Consider the following 18,445-nt stretch of genomic DNA (forward strand, 5'->3'; position numbering starts at 1 on the left):
AGTAGAAAGAAGAGACTATAAAAACCTATTAGTCCATCATGGCCAGCCCTGTGCCAATGCAGGATTTCCCCCCTTACATTTATGATTTCATATTGTTACCCTGGTTTCATGTGCCCCAAGCAACACGGTTTCCATACTTCTCCATGCCTTGCCCATGTTTTCTTCTCATTTTTTCCCTTTTCCTGCCATTTGCCCTTCACCAAAGGGCCATGTTTTTGTCTTCTTAAGCATGTCCTCTAACACTTCATCTTGCTGGAGAATATCGGCCTCTTCCAGTACCAGTGTGTACCAGAGAGGTTATGAAAAGACACCTCTTGCCTGTATACTGCCAACAATGTCTCCAGTTAACCAAACGATGACTGTTAATGGTAGACAAAACCCCGAGTCTCTGTCCATCCTGGTGCGTCTGAACACTTCAGTTTCGGCCCAGACAGCACTCTGTCTGTCTCCGTGTTAAAAATCCCCAAACCTTCAGCTGCATTTGATACACCTGTTCTTTTGCCAGATTATGTTGAAATTTCTCCTTATTTATGGTGACACAGAAAATGTGTCTCCAAAAAGTGATTCAGAGCCTGTCAAAACCAACGGTTTACTTGGAAAACTTCGCTATTTAAAATGACACTTTAAAATGTTTCTAGCACTCGTGAAGAACACCCCGAAGGTTTCCAGTGTTCCAGCTACTGCGGGTACAGTATAGTAACGACAGCTCCAAGTGTAATTCTGAGCAGCGTGAACTACTTTATGTATCTCGAAGGATTAACTCTGAGTTACGAATACAATTCAAAACGTCATTATCCTTGACTTTCTCAGTGTTAGCATCAACATCGCTGCATTTAAAACACTCCAAAGTCAAACAGCCATTAACGCAGCAGGACGCTAAAACCTCCTGAAGCGCCAGGACCGCCGGGAAGCGACACCCGCGATCTCCGACCGGCTCCAGCCGAGCGAGGTGACCCGTGGCCGCCCCAGGCTCGGCTCGGCTCGGCTCGGCTCGGCGCCGGCGCAGCTCCCTGCCCTGCCCTGCCCTGCTCTGTCCCGGCGGGCACGCCAGCCCGGGGCCGGGGCCGGGCGGCGGCCTGGGGCAGGTGCCGGCCGCGGGGGCGGAGCGGACGGGGCCGGTGGAGGCACCGCCCGGCCGCGGCGCAGCCCTCCGGGGCGGGCTCTCTCCGCCCTTTCCGCTGAGCGCAGGGGGAGGAGCGGCGGCAGCGTCCGCGGTGGGAGCTGCGCGCCGTGCCGGGAGCGGGGCAGGGCTGCGAGCCGGGGGACTGAGGGAGCCCCGGCGGCCCCGCCGCAGTCGCAGCCCGGCCCGGGCGGCTCCTCGCGTACCCTGCGGGGCGAGGGCGCCCCCGAGCGGCGGGGCTGAGGGCTGCCCGCACAGCGCTCTCCTCCTCCCGCGCGGGGCCGGTTCGGGGCACGGCGCGATGCTGCCCCCGCTCTGCCCGCGCCGCTCCGCCTGACGGGGCGCGGGGGCGGCCATGCAGCCGGCGTTCCGCTAGCTGAGCGCAGCGCGGCTCGGGCCGCAGCTCCGCGGCCAGCCCCTCGGCGGCACCATGAGGAACGGCGATGACCTGGAGGGCTTCGACGGCGAGGCGTCCAGCACCTCCATGATCTCGGGGGCCAGCAGTCCCTACCAGCCCACCACGGAGCCCGTCAGCCAGCGCCGCGGGCTGGGCGGCCTCCGCTGCGACCTGGACTACCTGCGGGGCACCTTCGGCAGGATCAAGCTGGCCGAGGTGGTAGGTACCGCCGGCGGGGAGCGGGCCCGCGGCCGCCCGCGCTCGGGAGAGCCCCCGCGGGCTCCTTCCCCCGTGCGGCGCGGGCGGAGCGCGGAGGGCAGCCCGCGGCGGCGGGGCCGAGCCGCTCGCCCGCCGGCCCGGCGCGGAGGTGCGTACCTGCGGGCGCGGCGCCTGGCGGCGGCCCAACCGGCCTCCATTTCAGGCGGCCGGGAAGCCGCCGCGGGCCGGGAGCGCCGTGTCACCCGCGCTGCCCAGCTCGGCGCCGGGGCGAGCGCCGGTCACCGGGCCATTGCCGCCGGTGCGGGGGCTCCGTTCGGCCCGGAGCGCCGCGAGCTGCCCGCCCGCTGCCGGCCCCGGCGATGGACGAGGCGCCGCTGGGTTTCGGGTGGCCCGGGGCGGGGACCGGCCCGGGGTCGGCCTCCGTGCCGGTGGGTTTTCAGGAGTTTGCCGCTGTGCCGGTTGGTTTCGGTGGTTTTTACCTCGGTGTGCGTGCCAGGGCCCGCCTGTGCCCCGGGAGCGCGGGGCTGTTCGAGACCTGCACAGCTGCGGGATTTCTGTAGGTTAAAAAAAACGGGCAACTTCCCGGTACATCAATTGAAACGTTCTTTCACTCTGGTGGACTGACCGTCGAGAGGCGTTGAGAGCGGCGCGGCGGCGGCTCCGGGACCTGCCCGGCAGCGCGGGGTCCGGCCCCGGTCCCGCTCGGAGCCGCTGCGGGGTCCCTGCGGGCCGGGCTGGCGCTGAGCTTCCCGTGAAGCGTTCGCAGGAGTAGCAGTAGCTACATTTATACGGTCCTAAAATGATATTCGGCCCTTCGAAGGCAACCGCGAGGCTGCTGTGGCCGCCGGTGACAATGAGTTTGACACCCCTGTCTTAAGTGTGCAGAGTAAAAGAAAAGAAACGCTGGGCACCCGCCCTCCCCTGCCAAACTCGCGTTTTTCCATTCTGAAATACAACGTAAGCCGTGTTCGTTCGTGTGCTTTGAACAGCTGAACTGTTTGATGGAGTCTGTGCGAGTCTTAGAGCACCATAGCAGCTAAATGTGTAATCACATCTAAGCGTTTTGTCAGTTTTTCTGTTGATGATGCTGATATTTGTCTTTTCTGATCTACTTTCAAAGCCACTTTAAAATTAGTATTTTTTTAAATCAACAAATGTGTTTTTCAGGATAATTTGAAGTAGGTGTTTTATGAAAATAGCAGTAAGCTTGAAATAACTTTTAAAGTAGTTTCTTGTAGGGCAGTACAAATTGTTTTCCCTTAAAATGGATTAGTTCCTTGAGGACTGTGATGGCAGAAACATTTTGATATTTCATATGTATAACTTCATGTAAAACCAATGCTGGTTAACATAAGGCAAAGGTGGCGTGTACAGGTTTCATGTAAAATACAGTCCAAGTATCCCGGGTTCAACAGTGATACAAGTTTATAGAGGACTGCAGTGATGAATCTATGATCATTTTTTATGAACACAGGGCAAAATCCAGGATTTGGAAGTTCAATTTGTTGTTTTCTCATCTCAGTTTAGAACAGAAGTGGTAGCAATGAGCTTGGTACCTGAGTCGTCCTACCGAGTGTAGCTGGATTTGCATTATGTGTTCTCAGGACTGAAGCCAAAGAATCTGTCGTCGCTGTGCAACATCTACCTGCCTTTGAACTGTTAAACACTACCCATGTGGTAGGAATCCTGGGGTGGTGCTGCCTGATACGCTGAAATAATCTGCCCTCAGGATTTTTGTTTCTGTTCCTGCTGCCGATCCTTTCTGTAGTACGTTAATAACTGTGGCGAGTTGTGTTAAAAGCTTGTAATTAAAATGAGTGATTACCGATCATGAGGAAGTGAATCTGTTATTATTAAGCTTTGATTTGGCTGGATCAGTTTCCAAAGTTATATGGAGTACACCTGTTAGTTTTTAAGTCTTATAAAAAAAGATGGGGAAAGCCACACTGTGCTGGAGTTAAAGATAGGGGAGTTTTCTTGTCTGTTGAACAAAGACGTCGCTACTTCCAGTACATCATTAGGAAGATGTATATGTGCAGATTATATCTTCAGGGGAACAGAGTAATGTTTTGTGTCTTTTTAACAAGAGTCATCTGAGCTGTTGCACAGTGCATTAATCCAGTGGGTCAGAAGTTAACGAGAATTTAAATTGGCAAGTATCGGGTGGAAGCTTGCGTACCATCTCAACACCTTTAGTTTCTGCACAATTGTACTCAAAAGGAGCTCTATCTAATTCATGGTAATGACTGGTAGAGCAGACTACAGAATTTCGCAAACCGATAGAAAACTGAGCCATTTTGGAAAGGAAAAAGAGAACACATTCCATAGCGTACTTAATTTGCCTATTTGCTAAGTATAATGATTTTAATTATAATGTTTAGTAATACTGTTACATTATAGTTTCTACAGTATTTTTGTATCAAACTCCATAGTATAGAACTCTAGCTCCTAAAAGCAAAGAGGAACTTCCTTTATTGCATACAAGAAAACTTAACCAATACTTGTCTTTTTCTTTTTTTTAAGATAAAAAGGTCTCTCCGGTAAAAAGAACGCCACAGGAAAGATTACAAGGCATATGCCTCATTTAGCATCAGGATTTGTCTTAAATTACATATATGATTGGCAGACAAAAGTATCAGGTCAGGACAAACATTGCTGTTCTTTCTAATCATCAGTTGAAGGACTTTCCGCAAGTCAGTTTGTAGTTCTGTATGTGAGGGATAAGTGTTGGGCTTTGTGACTTAACTGGCTCTTCTTCCAGATGCCCGTATGTGATTGTCAGAAGCAGAATAAATAGGGAGTAGGTTAAAAAAAGAAGTGACTGAAAATAGGTGATTGTAGGGCTCTGTTATTTTGTTGTAGATTTGTCTTTATTGATTCAAAATGTTGTTACAGGAGTTGTTACAAGATGGAAAGCAGTATGACATTTTAGGCGTATGGAGTAATTTAAGTACTGCTAGAAGGGTGAATAGTTTTAAGTCATTAATATTTCAAGAGAATATGCCCTAAAATATCTTTAAAAGGTGCACAGACATAGTGGGTTATGATAACGGTTCCTGTATGGCTTTGTGCAGCTTATTTCTGAGTCTTATTCTGGCTCGCTTTCTCTTGACTCCCAGAAAAGGTTGAATAGCATTATGTTTTTTTGTTAATCTGTATTTTACTCTTTAGGGTTACATTGAACAGTCAGGTAGTAAATATATCTATCTGCCTGCTAATGGTCAGTAATATTCAATATGAGGAAGTAATAAAAAGAGCCCATGTGGAACAGCTTAGTTTTGAACCGATGTTCCTCTTTTTCAAAGTTTTGTTGATAGGTAGGTGAGCTTTTTGGAGAGTAGCTCATTAGCCTATAGGTTATTGTTCTGTTGAAGTAGTTGTACGTGTGTTTACTTGGATCTGTGAGGAAACATCTGCTGCAGCTGGGGCCGGAGCTGCGGGCCTGTGTTAAAGCAGCTTGAAGGAAGGTGCTGAGTGGTGCATCGTATCAGCAAAGGAGTTTTCAGGGCTCCTGGGGTGGCTGAGACACCTGATGGGTGTCACCAGGCGGATGGAACGTGAACGGGGTGAAGGGACATGGATGCAGGGGGGAGGACTTGCAGTAGTATGGAATTCTCATGTTTGGTTTTGTGCCTTTTTTTTTTTTTTTAATGGGAATTTGAGCTTGAAATGGAAGTTAGGGAGAAGCCAGTACACATAAATGCTTTTCCCTTGGGGAAATTGAAGCCTAGGTGGAAATTGTCTCAGCTGACTTGCCAGCATTTAGATGGAGCGGTGTCTTGCCATCCGGCAGATGTGAGCCGTTAGATAGCTGTCCTTGGACCAGAGCAGAAAAGCTCTTCAGAGTTTATTTGCATTACTCTCTGGCATGATTTAATGTTTCTCATGCTTTGGGGGGCTTTAATACTTCCCATGGAGATTATTGTACAATAATCAAACAGATATCCCTGTAAAACTTTCCTGTGGATATCCTCAAATGATCTTTTTCATTTCACTTGAATTCCCTTGAATTTCCTAATTAGAGTCTCTCGTTTTCCTGAGCGTGCTTGCGGAACACAAGTGTTTACTATGTGAGGAATCGGGAGGGGCCCGTTGTGTGATCCAGAAGAAATGGGCTGGTTAGCAGGTACCACCTCTTTGCTAGAAACTGTTTTGCTTTGCGTGTGTCTGTGTTTTGTTTTGGGTGTTTTGTGTGTGTCTGTTGTTGTTTTTCTTCTCCTCACTTTATTTTTCGGTTCAGCTTTTTGAAATGCATTATTGTTTTTCCTTGATTGTTTCAATACCGCACCTTCAAGGATCTTAGTATTGTTAAAGCTGCGTGTAGACATATATTTCCCACAGAAGTTTTGATGGTGGATCCTGACTGCCTGTTGTCTGCTTCTCTGTTTCTTTGGCACTGTGTGCTGTTCATCAGGCCAGCAGGTGAATCATGAGGAGCCTGGTTGGTTCTCACCAGCATCCCACTAGTTTTGACAGGCACTTGGTTTAAAGTAACATATGTTACCTTTAACAACTGGGACAACTGATAAGAAGAATTGTGCCTGGCCAGTTCCTGTGACTTTCTGATGGAGGTCGCATCAGGAAACCCTTATCGCATGCTTAGCTTAAAAGAGGATGGCATTTGTGGTGGTTAGTGGTGGCTTCTGCGGCTTGGACAGCCCTAGGCTTTAGTTTCTTCATGTGTCTGTTCCAAATACTACAAAACTCCACCAGAGATGCATTTGAAAGAAGATAATACTTCTGCTTGGGAGGTCTCTGAGCTACAAGTTGCTGATGAGCGTACTGGGAAGCATCACTGCGTGCTGCTCTTGTCTTCTTCTCTATAGCATATACTATTGCTCGTCAGCGGAGTCAAGATTTTAAGCTAAATGAAATCTGGTGGGAATAGCAGTTCATATGTTCACAATTTTCAGAATAAGATGTTCCATCCTCACTGGTGGAGAGTAGCTGAATGTTGGAAATAGTTGTTTTGTGGCGTACTGTCATTATACATTTCCAGATCCAGAAATTGGTTAAGGCCAGAACTACAGTAAAATTCTTTGCTATCAAGATATGTTGAAATGAAGAAAACAATTCAAAAAGCCAGTAATACATGCCTAAATGGGACTATAGAAAATTCCTGTTGTTCATTACATTAAAAAAAAAAAAAGAGTAATAGCGTTTATGTTAGGAGGAATAAGCTAATTGCTGACTATTAGAATCCAGTTGAAAACTGTTATGAGGTTTTTGGTAATCTCATATTTAATTATCACTGCCTTCTTGTGCCTTCAGCTCGGCATCCCATTCCGATCGCTGCTGGAGGGGAGGATTAGATGAGTCCCCAGTCTGGTGTGTCACATCTGAGGGCATATCTCATTCTTCCCCGTTCCTTTCTCCCTGCGTCTCTCTTGTGATTCCTGATCTGCTTCATTTATGGCTGGTTAGAGTGAGGAGCTGGGTGCTTTACAGGCAGCTATCATTCTGTAAATCATAGAGGTTACCAGTTGGCCACTGAATACAGTGTGACTATATCAAGATTTCTTTCATATTAGTTACTGTAAAGTTTGGTTTTATGTAAATGGGGTGTTAATTAAGGTACAGAAAATCAGACTGTGCCCAGTAGAGGTCAGTAGGTGATGTTCTCTGCATGGTACAGCCCTCCCGCAGTGGTCAGGTCATCAGTAGAGCCTTGCACGGTCGCTCTGCAGGAGACATTTGGGCTTTCTAAGGCAGCTTTGGTGTCACAGGCAGCCTGAGACCTGACATATTTTTTCATAAGTGATGGTTTCACCTTTTGTTCATTTGCTGTTCACTTTGGAGATGTAGAAACCTTCCTCATCTCTAGTGTGAACTTAATTCTAGAAAACATATAGCACTTTGTTCTTGCGTTAACATTCCCAGAACTGCTCCTGGCTCCTTTGTGCGCTCCGCACCAGCTGCGGGTGCTCAGCCAGCCGCCTCTTGCTGTGCAAGGCAACGCACAACTGCTTTGGGCTCCCCTCCTAAGAGGGGCTCTGGTCGTGGGGCCATCTGCAGCCTTTCCACGCACACCGTATGACCGAGGTGATGGTTTCTCACCCCGCACAACCCGAGTAGGTGACCCCTTTCAAGGGTGTTTTACCAGTGTGTATGAAATCACTTTTCAAGCCTCTGCTGCAAATACCTCTCCTGTTCCATCCTAGGATTGCACTGGTAATTTATAGTCATTCCGTGATTAACTGTATCCTCCATCTTTTATGCTCTTATAATTTACAAACAATAAATATGCGTTTATATAAGAAATACTTGTGTCTTTTTGTGATGTATGCTGTCGATTCCCAGTGGTATTTGTAGCTGCTTGTTCAGAGGATGTTTAGTATGACATTGGATACTGGTGATCTTTGGCATCGGGTCTTAAGATTGCTGTAATATTGTATCAAAATGATCAAATTTATCATCACAAATATGCTTAGAAATTGTCTTTAGAGAAACTATGTCTCTTCAGTATCTCTGAAACTCTTGATTTCTCTTTGGAAAGATTTATCTTTAATGGTTGTAGATCTGCATTGCTGACATTTACCATAGAGGGGAAAATGATGAGAGAACTCTGTTTAGCTTTCTTTTTTATTGTTCCTGTGTGTAACTGAAGACAAGACTGTGGTTGTCTCCCCACAGAAAGGTGAGGGGGTTTTAGTCTCTTCCATGGTGTCTCTTAAGCACAGGCTGGTGTCCTACTGTCAGTAAACTCCAGATTCCTGGTATAAATTTATCTCTGAGATGGTGGATAGTTTTAAATTCTGCTTTCAGAAGAGATTTCTGTAATCTCTGTAATATGTACTCTCTGTTTTTTCTCACCCATTATGAACCACTGTAATTGTAATAGATACACTATGCTAATTGTTGATACTACAGTAAGAAAGGTAGTTCTGATGGCATTATTATTTGTAAAATGACCTTCTTTTCTTGTAGTTTTTCCAGTGATGTCTTTTGTTGATGAGTCTCCCTAGCGATTTAATTATGATCTGGAGATAAGACAAGGAGAAGGACTAGAAATGTAAGAGGTTGTGGTTTTCTTATAACCAGTATAGGAGCAATCTGTTATTTCTGATGCGAGTTAATGCATCATTTTGTCAATGAGCTTGCACACTCTTTGGTAGTCATCATCGTGTGCTCAAAATTGTATTTCAGTGATACCTGACTTGCTTCTAGACCTCAACAAATAACTTTGTGCTGAAATATTGCATATGAAGAGGACTGGATGCACAGTGAATAGACACCTTGACAGTGGGTCAGCTGCTGTTATGCTGTACTGGTAGTAGCTGCTATTTCTAAATTAGAGCTGGACAAAAAGTCACCTAATTCTCAGGTGATTTGTGTGGTCAGTTGCTTCCAAAACATGGAAGTAATGTTTAGGTTATTCTGGAACTTGTATGGTCAACTCTTCAGAATATGGGAGTAGGAAAGCAAAAGCTGCATAATACCAACCTGATGTAGAATAGGTGTAAGAATGTACAACCATGAGTAGAGGGAGGATGGGTCAAAGATGGGCAGAGAAGTCTTGGAGCTGATGCAGCACTCGCCTGATCTGAGAAGCCTGAGCGCTGTGCAACAGCGCAGATCCAGTAATGCCGTCTTTACAGTGACAAGTCTGAAGCATTGTTTTATTTAGTAGGTGTCCAGGATGAAATCTGTCCTGGCGCTGCAGTCTGTTCTTAGGGTGGCTTAATGCCTGAAATGTAATTGCAGGCGAGCAGAGCCACTTTTAATGTTTCAATCTCACTGTGTGCAAATTGAGCTGGGAACTGTGAGTATCACATTTCTGACTATTGTATTTAGCTAATTGTAATTAAGGCTCTGGTATTTAATGCCTTAGCTTGTGGAAGACTATAATGCATTTTTCCCCAAACAAGTGTCCGTGGCATCGTCCGCAGTTAAACTTCTTCTGATGTATAACTTGATATTCAAATGTTGATGCTTGAGTAATGTCTTGTTCAAGGCACTTGTTTAAGTTTTCTTTATCTTGTATGTACATTCACAAAGTGTTCAGCTTGTAATTGAGCTGAATTTGTTCACGATAGTCCCCTTCGTTTCGGCATCGTTTAAAAACCCAGCAGCCGTGTGCCCGGTATGTAGAAATACATCCTGTACTTGCATCTGGAGTTGCATACGGTGACACTTCTGCTGTAACTGTCACTTAAGCTAAACATTGTTATTTTCAGATGCTATAAACCTTCTGGTGATGCAGTACTACTCATAACAGTCTCTTGGGGTGTTCTGGCAACTTTTTGCAAAATTATTTTATGAATCAACTGCAAACATTTCTGTATTAGTAATTTTCTGTACATTTTAAACGGAAATGTTCATGAAAGAAAGCAACAAGTGCGGTGGTGAGTATTGTGAAACACTTAAGTTCTGCAAGTCTTTAATAACCTTCAGTCACTTTTTGTCTTATGAAATTATTTTCATGCTAGGAACTGATGTTGTCAGTTGAATGCTGTGAATAAATTATTTAGTTTTTTGATCATATACTCTTCTAAAAGCAAGTAATTGTTGCACTCATTGCTTAGAAACTTTTTCTTTAATATAAATGAAACATTTTATTAAACATTGGGATCTTCTAAGTTTGAATGCAGTTGTCACTCAGTAACATCTTTAAAGAATGTAATTCTTCCGTAATTATAGGATAGTGTCCTAACCCTTTGGGATGTTCACTATGTTTAGTTTGCGGTGGCAGTACAGCACAGTAAGAATCATGACGGAGAAGGCAAAAGCACTGTTGCCAGAGCCTTAGGGCTTTTGTGTTAACACTATTTTGTAGTCCTCTCTTTGCAGTGTCCCAAGTTTCTTTACAGTCTTCAGGCAGATCTGTTCTTCAGTTATAAAATCACGAGTAGGTGGATTTGCAGTTACGCAACGACAATTTGTGGGCTCTTTTCTATTTTGGATGAGACACTACTGTATAATGCTTCTAAGACAGTCTGAACTGCAAGACGGGCTTGAAGGTTTCGTGCATTCCCCAGTACAGCTGGCAGTGCTCTTTAATGTTCTGGCCTACATCTATTTTTTTAATGTTCTGTTTTACCAGTATGTCTAGACTCTTTTTCCCTTTTAAGGCATGGCATCTAAGGGGGCCTTCAGATTGCAATCTTGGGAACGTTGGGATCGCAAGGACATTTTGCACCATTTCCTTTAAACAAAAACAAACCCAAAAAACTTTAATGGATTCCTTAGGACTACTTCAAGTTCTTGAATGTTTTCTCATTAAAATTCCTTTCTTGTTTTAGTATTTGTGGGATGTTTGATGTTTACTCATAATTGGGATTAAATGGGGTTTTAAAGGATACAGACTGATTCTGATAGTCTTAAAACAGAACTTTCACTTTTAAAAATAGCCTGACAGGCTAGTTAAACAGGAGGCTGTGCAGATCAAATACTTGACAAGTTTTATGAGTACACCTTCACTTCTTAAACCCAATTAATCTATCCTACTGTTTGTTACAGCTTTACAGTACTGTGTTTTAATATGGTTTTGAGTAGCCTGGTTTCCAACACAGGTTGGCTCATGAGTGTGAATGGGAACATGAAGCCAGGTCAAAAGTGTTGAATTTTAATACATTTTTAAGAGCTGAGTAGAGAATTCTTGTAAGTGAAGCAATAGCCATTTTTTCACGTTGTTTAAAAATCATACCAAAAAAGTCTCAGTAGCTTACTGTGTTCCAGCAAAGAGCATGTGGATGTACCATACAAAACATGTGTGCGCAGCCTGAAGACAAAAATAGGTTAACTATATTTATCCCTTTGGTTTAAATAGCAAAGATATGATAAGTTATGAGTTCTTACAGCTTGACTTAATAGAAACTACTGGGAAACGGACCGGAGAGGATGCTGTACCGTTGCTGGAAGATGGGAACTTGGACAGTGTGCTGGGATCTACCTCTCCGGGACGTGTTCTCTTGAGCATCCTGCACGGTTGTTATTAACAAACTAGTAAATGCCGATACAAAACTAGTGATTGCAGTGGCAGTATTAAATTAGTCCTTAAGACAAACAAGAGTTGCCAATGATTTTTAAGGAAGTTAAGTTATATCTTCCCCTGCCCTGGTGACAGAGTTACTAAACTTTTATTGAACTTGGCTGTTAAACTAGATCATTTTTTTCCTTTTTGTTTCCTGTAGTCAGTTTTTACTGCGTGTCACTGTTGTAGTAAAGCCTGCATAAATAGGACTAGCAGCAGATTGGCCTAGTGGAAAATTACTTTCTTCTCTCTCGCACCCTTGTGCCCCAACCACGCGCAGCTGAAGCGGCTGAGGACGATGCGGAGCCCCTCTGTGCTCCCCTGGCACGGTGTGGGTGCGCAGGGCTGCTCGGGGGCTGCTGAGAGGGTTTGGCTGGCTGGCCTCCGAGTGCGGCTCCTTCTGAGGAGCCGCCTGTGCCTTGCTCCAAGCGGTACTGGTGGCGTTTGGGAACGAGAGAGAGATGGCTACAAAGCACCGTGCTTGCAAATGTGTGTCAAAATGAACATGAGACAATGAATGGGAAAATTAAGCCTCAAATATCAGGAAATTGAGAAAAAACCCTGCCTCCTATAATTTACTGTTTTATGTGCACTTGTCAAAGCCATTGGTACAATTCAGCGTGCTGTAGATACAGAATAAGCCTTCCTGTTTATGGGTTGTTCATTTCACTGAGTTGCACAGGAATTAAGTGATTAATACATATAAATGGGAAAGTTAGAAATATATCACTCTGGAAGTTTGTTAAATATTGTCTTGCAGGACCTGTTGCTTATGAAAGTATTTTGAATTCTGGTGCACATGAATTGTAGTTCCTGGGGACTGGCGGCACAGGTTCCTGTGGGAGTAACTGATGGCGTTTTGTGTGTGGTGTTTGCCCTTGTTTAAAGGGCATGAGCTTCAAGTGAGTGTTCTGATAGGGTGGGATTGCTACCAAACAACTGATGGGCTTTTGTTTATGGGACAGGTGGCATGTTACGTTCCTTTTTTGTCTGATCTGGAAGGCATTGAACCTCATTCAGGCTTCTGTGAGGAAATGTAATGTGCCTAAACCAAATAACCTCGTCGCAATGCACCTTGGCTTCAGATTTTGTTCACTGTTTCTTTTGGTCATCTGCTTGGCTGGATAAAAACTGCAACATACCTAAATCAGAGTGATGTTGGGTTTTGTGTTGTTAGGAAGATGGTTGTGGTTTGGTTGGGTGTGAGTAAATGAATAAACTCGCAGTCAGGTCTGCAGAGTCGTGGATGAGCAACTTCTTACAGGGCCAGATACCGATGGTGACTGCACGGGAGCTGTGCAAACCAGGGCCTCGCTCTGCATCTTCACTTAGTACTTTGAATGCCAAAATGGATTTATTCTGGCGGCAATATAAATGTGTGACATGAAAAAGATCTTAAATTATTGAGCAGTAACAGGAAGAAGTATGTTGTTTGTTTGTAATATTTCCATACTGTGAAATCGTATTTGTTTAATGGTATTTGTAGTGGAATTGGTTTTGCATTTATCTAGCAGATAAGAATGTTTGTTGTATAGGTGTGTCCAAGCTGTACTAATGCCTGGTTAGCAGGAAATAAGTCACTATGTCGTGTCTGCAGCTTTTTTTTTTCTTCTAGACAATGTGATTAATATAACTTTTAAAATGGATGCATTTCTGTTTTAGCCAATTCAGAATCTCTTCTGTTCATCTTAGTTCAGTCCAGTTAATTTTCAGTTAATTCCAGTTCTTCTGGCGTGTTAGTTTTCAGTTATTTCCAGGGTTTTTTTGCATGTTAGTTTTAATGTACTTGGTGTTTCAAAACAACTGTCATTCTGTTGTTAACTTAAAGCTGATTACCCTTGTTCTTAAATGTGACCCTTTTCCATAATATTTCCAAGATATTTCTGACATCAAAAATATGTTCTGTGTGTAGGATCCATCTTTTGCCTACGTTGGGAAAGGGAAGTCAGCAGTAGCTGAATCTTTCCAGGATTATTGTAAACTATTGGACGCGGCAAAAGATAATCTGATTTAATAAAGATTGCATAATATTCAATGCTCTGAAGTCTTGCCATGTTGTGTTCAAAAGTGAACTAAGAAATAATGAAAACTTAAGGATTGCTGCTACATGTAAAACCCTAGAGGCGCACTGAAGATCTGAAATGTCAATATTCTGCTATTATTTCTAGTGTCACCACCAAAACCAAATCAGAGTTGAATTCAGAGGTCTGGTTGAGTTTCTCTGGGTTTTGTTCAGTGTTGTATTTTGTGCCATTAGAACACAATTTAGTTCCTCCAGAGTGCTGAATCTCTGGTGTTTCTTAAACTTTCTTCTCTCGCCAGCATAGTTTTCCTAAGTTTTCTGTGTTGTCAGGAAAGTTTAATACTCATTTGTGATTTAAGGCTCCTTGCAGGCCAATTACCAGAGTTAGTAACACATTTCTTTTAGTCTTAAGGATGCAGAGTAGGAACAGGCGGGAAATCAGTCATTCTGCTTCGGGTAAAAGATGGTTTCCTGCTGGAGAAGCAGGACTGTGTTTAAGCCATATGATCCCAAATATTCATATCTGTGTCAGCTGGTTTAGATGTGGGAAATGCATGTGTTTTGCAAGGAATGAGACCCACTTGGTTTCATACATTAAGTTGAGACTGCTGGGCCAAGTAAATGAGAACAATAAATCTAGATTTTTAATTCAAAAACGTTTAATGTCTTCAGATACTTTAAGTGGTGTAAAAGCAATTTATTTCTTCTCTATTTTGTGCGTATGTATTGTGCCGTGCCATTAATTTAAACAGTCTGGATGTAAAAATGTCTTGGTAGTGTGACATTCTTACGAAAATTCTGTGGGTATTTTTCAGGCAGAAAAAATGCTGACCATTTTGTGGCTTTTTGGAAATCATGCGTAATTGTGTCATTTAACCACACAATAAGGCTTTCTGTGGTAACTTTTTAGATAAACAGGAAAACTAATTTTTTTTACTTTGTTTTCATTGCAGAACTGTCTTTTTTTTTTTTATTGTTAGTGCAAAACTGCTTGATTATTTTCTTCAAAAATAGAACACAACATGTTCTGACAGGAAAAATACACCATTAGCAACCCCCTGAAAGCTCCCTTTCAGCTTTGGTGCCTGTCATAGCACATTTTCTCCATTTTGGGGAAATACAGTGCGTGCCTGTGTTGCCAAGAAAGTGATGTAAATATAAGCCATTTACATAGCCCTAAGGCAGATGATTTCTTCATTAAGGGCCCTTCTCCAGGGGAGTTTACATGAAAGTTGAGATGAATACGGTGATGGTAGGAGGCTAATGTGGTAAATTAAAGGACACGGGATCCCAGTGTAGAGGCTCTTTTTCAGGAATTAAATAGCCCTAAATTGTGGTCGCTTCATCCCCTTCCAGTGAGGGGCTCCTTCCCTCTGAATAGAGCCTTTATTTGGGGGTTCGCCGCTGTTCAGTGGAAGGGCAACAGCCTCACGCTGTGCGTGAGTTGTCTCAGCAGCCCTCAGCGGCCCGTGCTATAGAACTGGACAGCAGTTGGCCGGTTTATTTAAGACGAAAAGCAAAAAATATAATAATTGGGAAATAGATCTCATATTTAATCCTGTTCTTGGGTAATTTTTCTTCCGCCTGTGCATGGTGTGGTGGTGGGAGATGAGGGACGAAGGGCACGGAGTTGGACCTGTATTGCACACATGGGCAGACCCAGACCTTTCCTCAGTTGATGCTGAAGCTCTGGTTTGTTGACCCTGCTTTGTTGACCAGATGCTCACGTCTCCTTTGTTCAAGAAAACATTGCAGAAAGCCTAAGCTGTTTCTGCATAGACCTGAGCATCCAGTAGAATAAGCAGATGTTTCCACAGTGACAAAGTTGCGTATCAGCGCAGTATCTACCGTACTTACTTCAAGAAGAGTGCAAGTAGAAGGGATACTAAAAGCGACTGTTAAAAAAAAGAAAGGTAGTAATAGATTTATACAAATCTTAGGATATGGAGGAAATGGGGTGGAACAGAAAACTGTCCAAAGTACTCAGTGCAGAGAAAAACAGATGACAAAGTTTGTTTCATCCATCAGAGGAAACTTTCTCTCTTGACTCTGCCCGAGAAAGCTGTGGCTGTGTCATTTGTGGGAGGGAGCAATAATTCTTGTAAGAGGAGATCTCCACCGCATTCAACTTGTCATTTTGCCTCGGTAAACCAAGCTGAAAGTTCTGCTTGTGGAAAAACTTGCCAAAACTCATCACCCTAAACCATGAGAAGAGGTATGACTGGAGAGCAAGGGTCGCCTTCTGCATTGGCTGAATGGCAGCGTGCATTTTGTTGGCAGAGACCTGTAGTCTGATATGACACTGTTTTTTTTGCGTTGGTGGGTTGTGTTTTTTTTTGGTTTGTGTTTTTAGCTAGTCCTGTAGCGGCAGTCATGGGAGACAGACACAGGCCTAGACAGATCCTGTCTCCTGGTTTTCTGAGGTAGCATTGGTGACTTATCTCACAAGAGCAAAGATTCAGCAGCTGGGGAACGAGCGTTTTCTCTGCTCCAGCTTTGGGTCCCAGTCACTTGGGGCAGTGTGAGTCTTTGCACCCTCAGATGGTGTCTGCACGAGGCTTCCCGGGAGGGCTGGAGGCTCTTTGTCCTTCCTCCCTCTTCCCGAGACACTGTGTATAATCAATGTGGTAAGGCAGGGCACCAGTTTTATCTTGGATGTATGGTATGGCAGAGGGAAGATGGTAGGAAGCTTTGGAGAAGTGACATTTGGGGTCTTTGAGCATTGGTGAGCTGTGTGTTGATTAGCTAATTCAGTAGGCAGTGATGGGGGTAGTCAGGCAATGGAGAGAAATGTAGGTTAGAAAGATGTTTTCATTGTAGTTACAGAGCGTGAGAGAACAGGAGAAAAGGGTTATTGCTAAACCTGTGCTGAAGTCCCTCAGAAAATAAGCTGGGGTAGCTGAGACCAAGCCTGACTTTGAGTCTGTCTGTGTTTGCGGTGGGACGCTCTGGGGGCACGCCTGTGATCACGTCACTCTGCTTTATGGCCGTGTCAACCAAGTGATATTCCGGCTGGAAAAATCGTAACCTAACTTATATAGCCTGTCTCATAAATGATTTATTTTGTAAATTTAAAAATGCAGAGAAAATGAAGCCTTTTTCTTACAGTGTTAATGCTTTTTTTTGTTTTGGTTTGGTTTTGTGTTGGTGTTTTTGTTTTCTAATGAACGTGGTCACTGGCTGAACCATGGCCTTTGGCTGCTTTGGCTCATGCTGCAGCGTTTATACGACACTTTTAAGTAATGTAGCCGAGTAAGTAATGGGTTTGATTCTATAATGTATTTCACTTTCATTTCATGTGTTCAGAGTAGTTAGCTTTCTTTTTTTATTAGAAACCAAATTGGATTCATCTCTGAGTGCAATGTCCAGTGAAAGCAGCACTAGTGTGTTTTTATAGAAGATTCACATTACTTGTAGTTAATTGGAAAGAGGCTCCTGGCAAGTTTGTAAATGTGTAGGAGGACAAGATTACCCTGATGTTTCAAAGCGAAAATATTTTGTGTTAAAGACTGAGATTTTTATTGTGCTTATGCAAACGGCAGTTTCAGTGGGAGGACAGCTTTTTCTGATGCGGTGATTAATTCAGATCTCATTTTTTTGTTATGGCATTCATTGCAAGACAAAGAATGGGCAGTTAACAAGAAAGTATTATCTGTAGCACTAGCAGGGTGGATAATCTTAGAGAAGGGTGAAATAAGTTTTTTATTGCAAGAAAAATAGTAACACATTGAGTTGGAATCTTCCTTGAAGTACAAAAGTTTTACAAATCAATTGTATGCATGGGAATGTTCTCCTTTCCCCGTACCCAGCACCACCAAGGGTTCAGGTGTCCCGATCCACTCTGTGATGATAACGTTCCTGTTAATAGTCAGCTATTGTGCATGTTTCCAAAACGCAGCCTCCAATTTGTGGCCAAAGTCTCTATCATGAACTGAAGCAATTGAGGTTTTCCCCCAACCTTTCTGATAAACATGTCAATGGACTTGTGCTGTACGGTCATGCCCTGTGCCTCACTCGAACTGGTTTGGGTTAAGTCAAACCTAAGTGTACACAACTAATACTTTTCTTACAAGGGTGCGTTATAGGGAAATGTATTTTATAATTTCTTAAGGGGTAAAATGAAGTCTTAAGGTACAATTGCTCTGAAGATTATTAATTATTAATTCTGCAAAATTAATTATGCAAAAAAAGTGAATTCTTTCTGAAAAATATAAGTGAGTGGGTAGGGGGGTTGTTGTCTTGAAAACCAAAGCAAAACACTCCTAGGGCCTTCCTTGCTTGCCATGGAAAATTAAAAAACAAGCAACATACAAATAAACACAGAGCAGAAGAAAACCATCCATGCAACCGTTTTCCTTTTACCACTTATACACCAGCATTTGTAAGTTGTATACTTTGTGGTGTCTGATGGTATCCAAGCGGTTGCTATCAGTGGGAGCTAATGTTGATGTGTGGTTTTTATATATTTTAGTTTTGTCCGTTGGGCAGATTTTTTTTTTTTTTTTAATTATAGTGAGTTTCACTGTTGTATCCTAAACAGTAAATTAAACTCTCATCTTGCAAAAGTCCGCTTTTGTGTTAACTCTACCAAGACTTCATCTGAATTTAGTGTGACTAACCATTATCCCAGTTAGATGTATGAATTTGCAGCACCAGGAGTTTTTCCTTCCTCTATTAGTTGCTTGTTTTAATGTATTATATGAGAACTATAAA

The 18,445-nt window shown here is 43.6% G+C and overlaps 1 protein-coding gene across 1 annotated transcript in view; it reads left to right on the forward strand.

The window, feature by feature from the left end:
* Nucleotides 1–1,183: 1,183 nt before the first annotated feature.
* Nucleotides 1,184–18,445, forward strand: part of CMTM4 (CKLF like MARVEL transmembrane domain containing 4) — a 30,797-nt gene continuing 13,535 nt past the window's right edge. Inside the window, exon 1 of the mRNA XM_082063072.1 lies at nt 1,184–1,736. Coding sequence (XP_081919198.1) covers nt 1,551–1,736 — 186 coding nt within the window. The 5' untranslated portion in view covers nt 1,184–1,550. The remainder of the gene's footprint in view (nt 1,737–18,445) is intronic.

The sequence above is a fragment of the Streptopelia decaocto genome (genome assembly GCF_964273445.1).
Source record: "Streptopelia decaocto genome assembly, chromosome: 11".
Lineage (NCBI taxonomy): Eukaryota > Metazoa > Chordata > Aves > Columbiformes > Columbidae > Streptopelia > Streptopelia decaocto.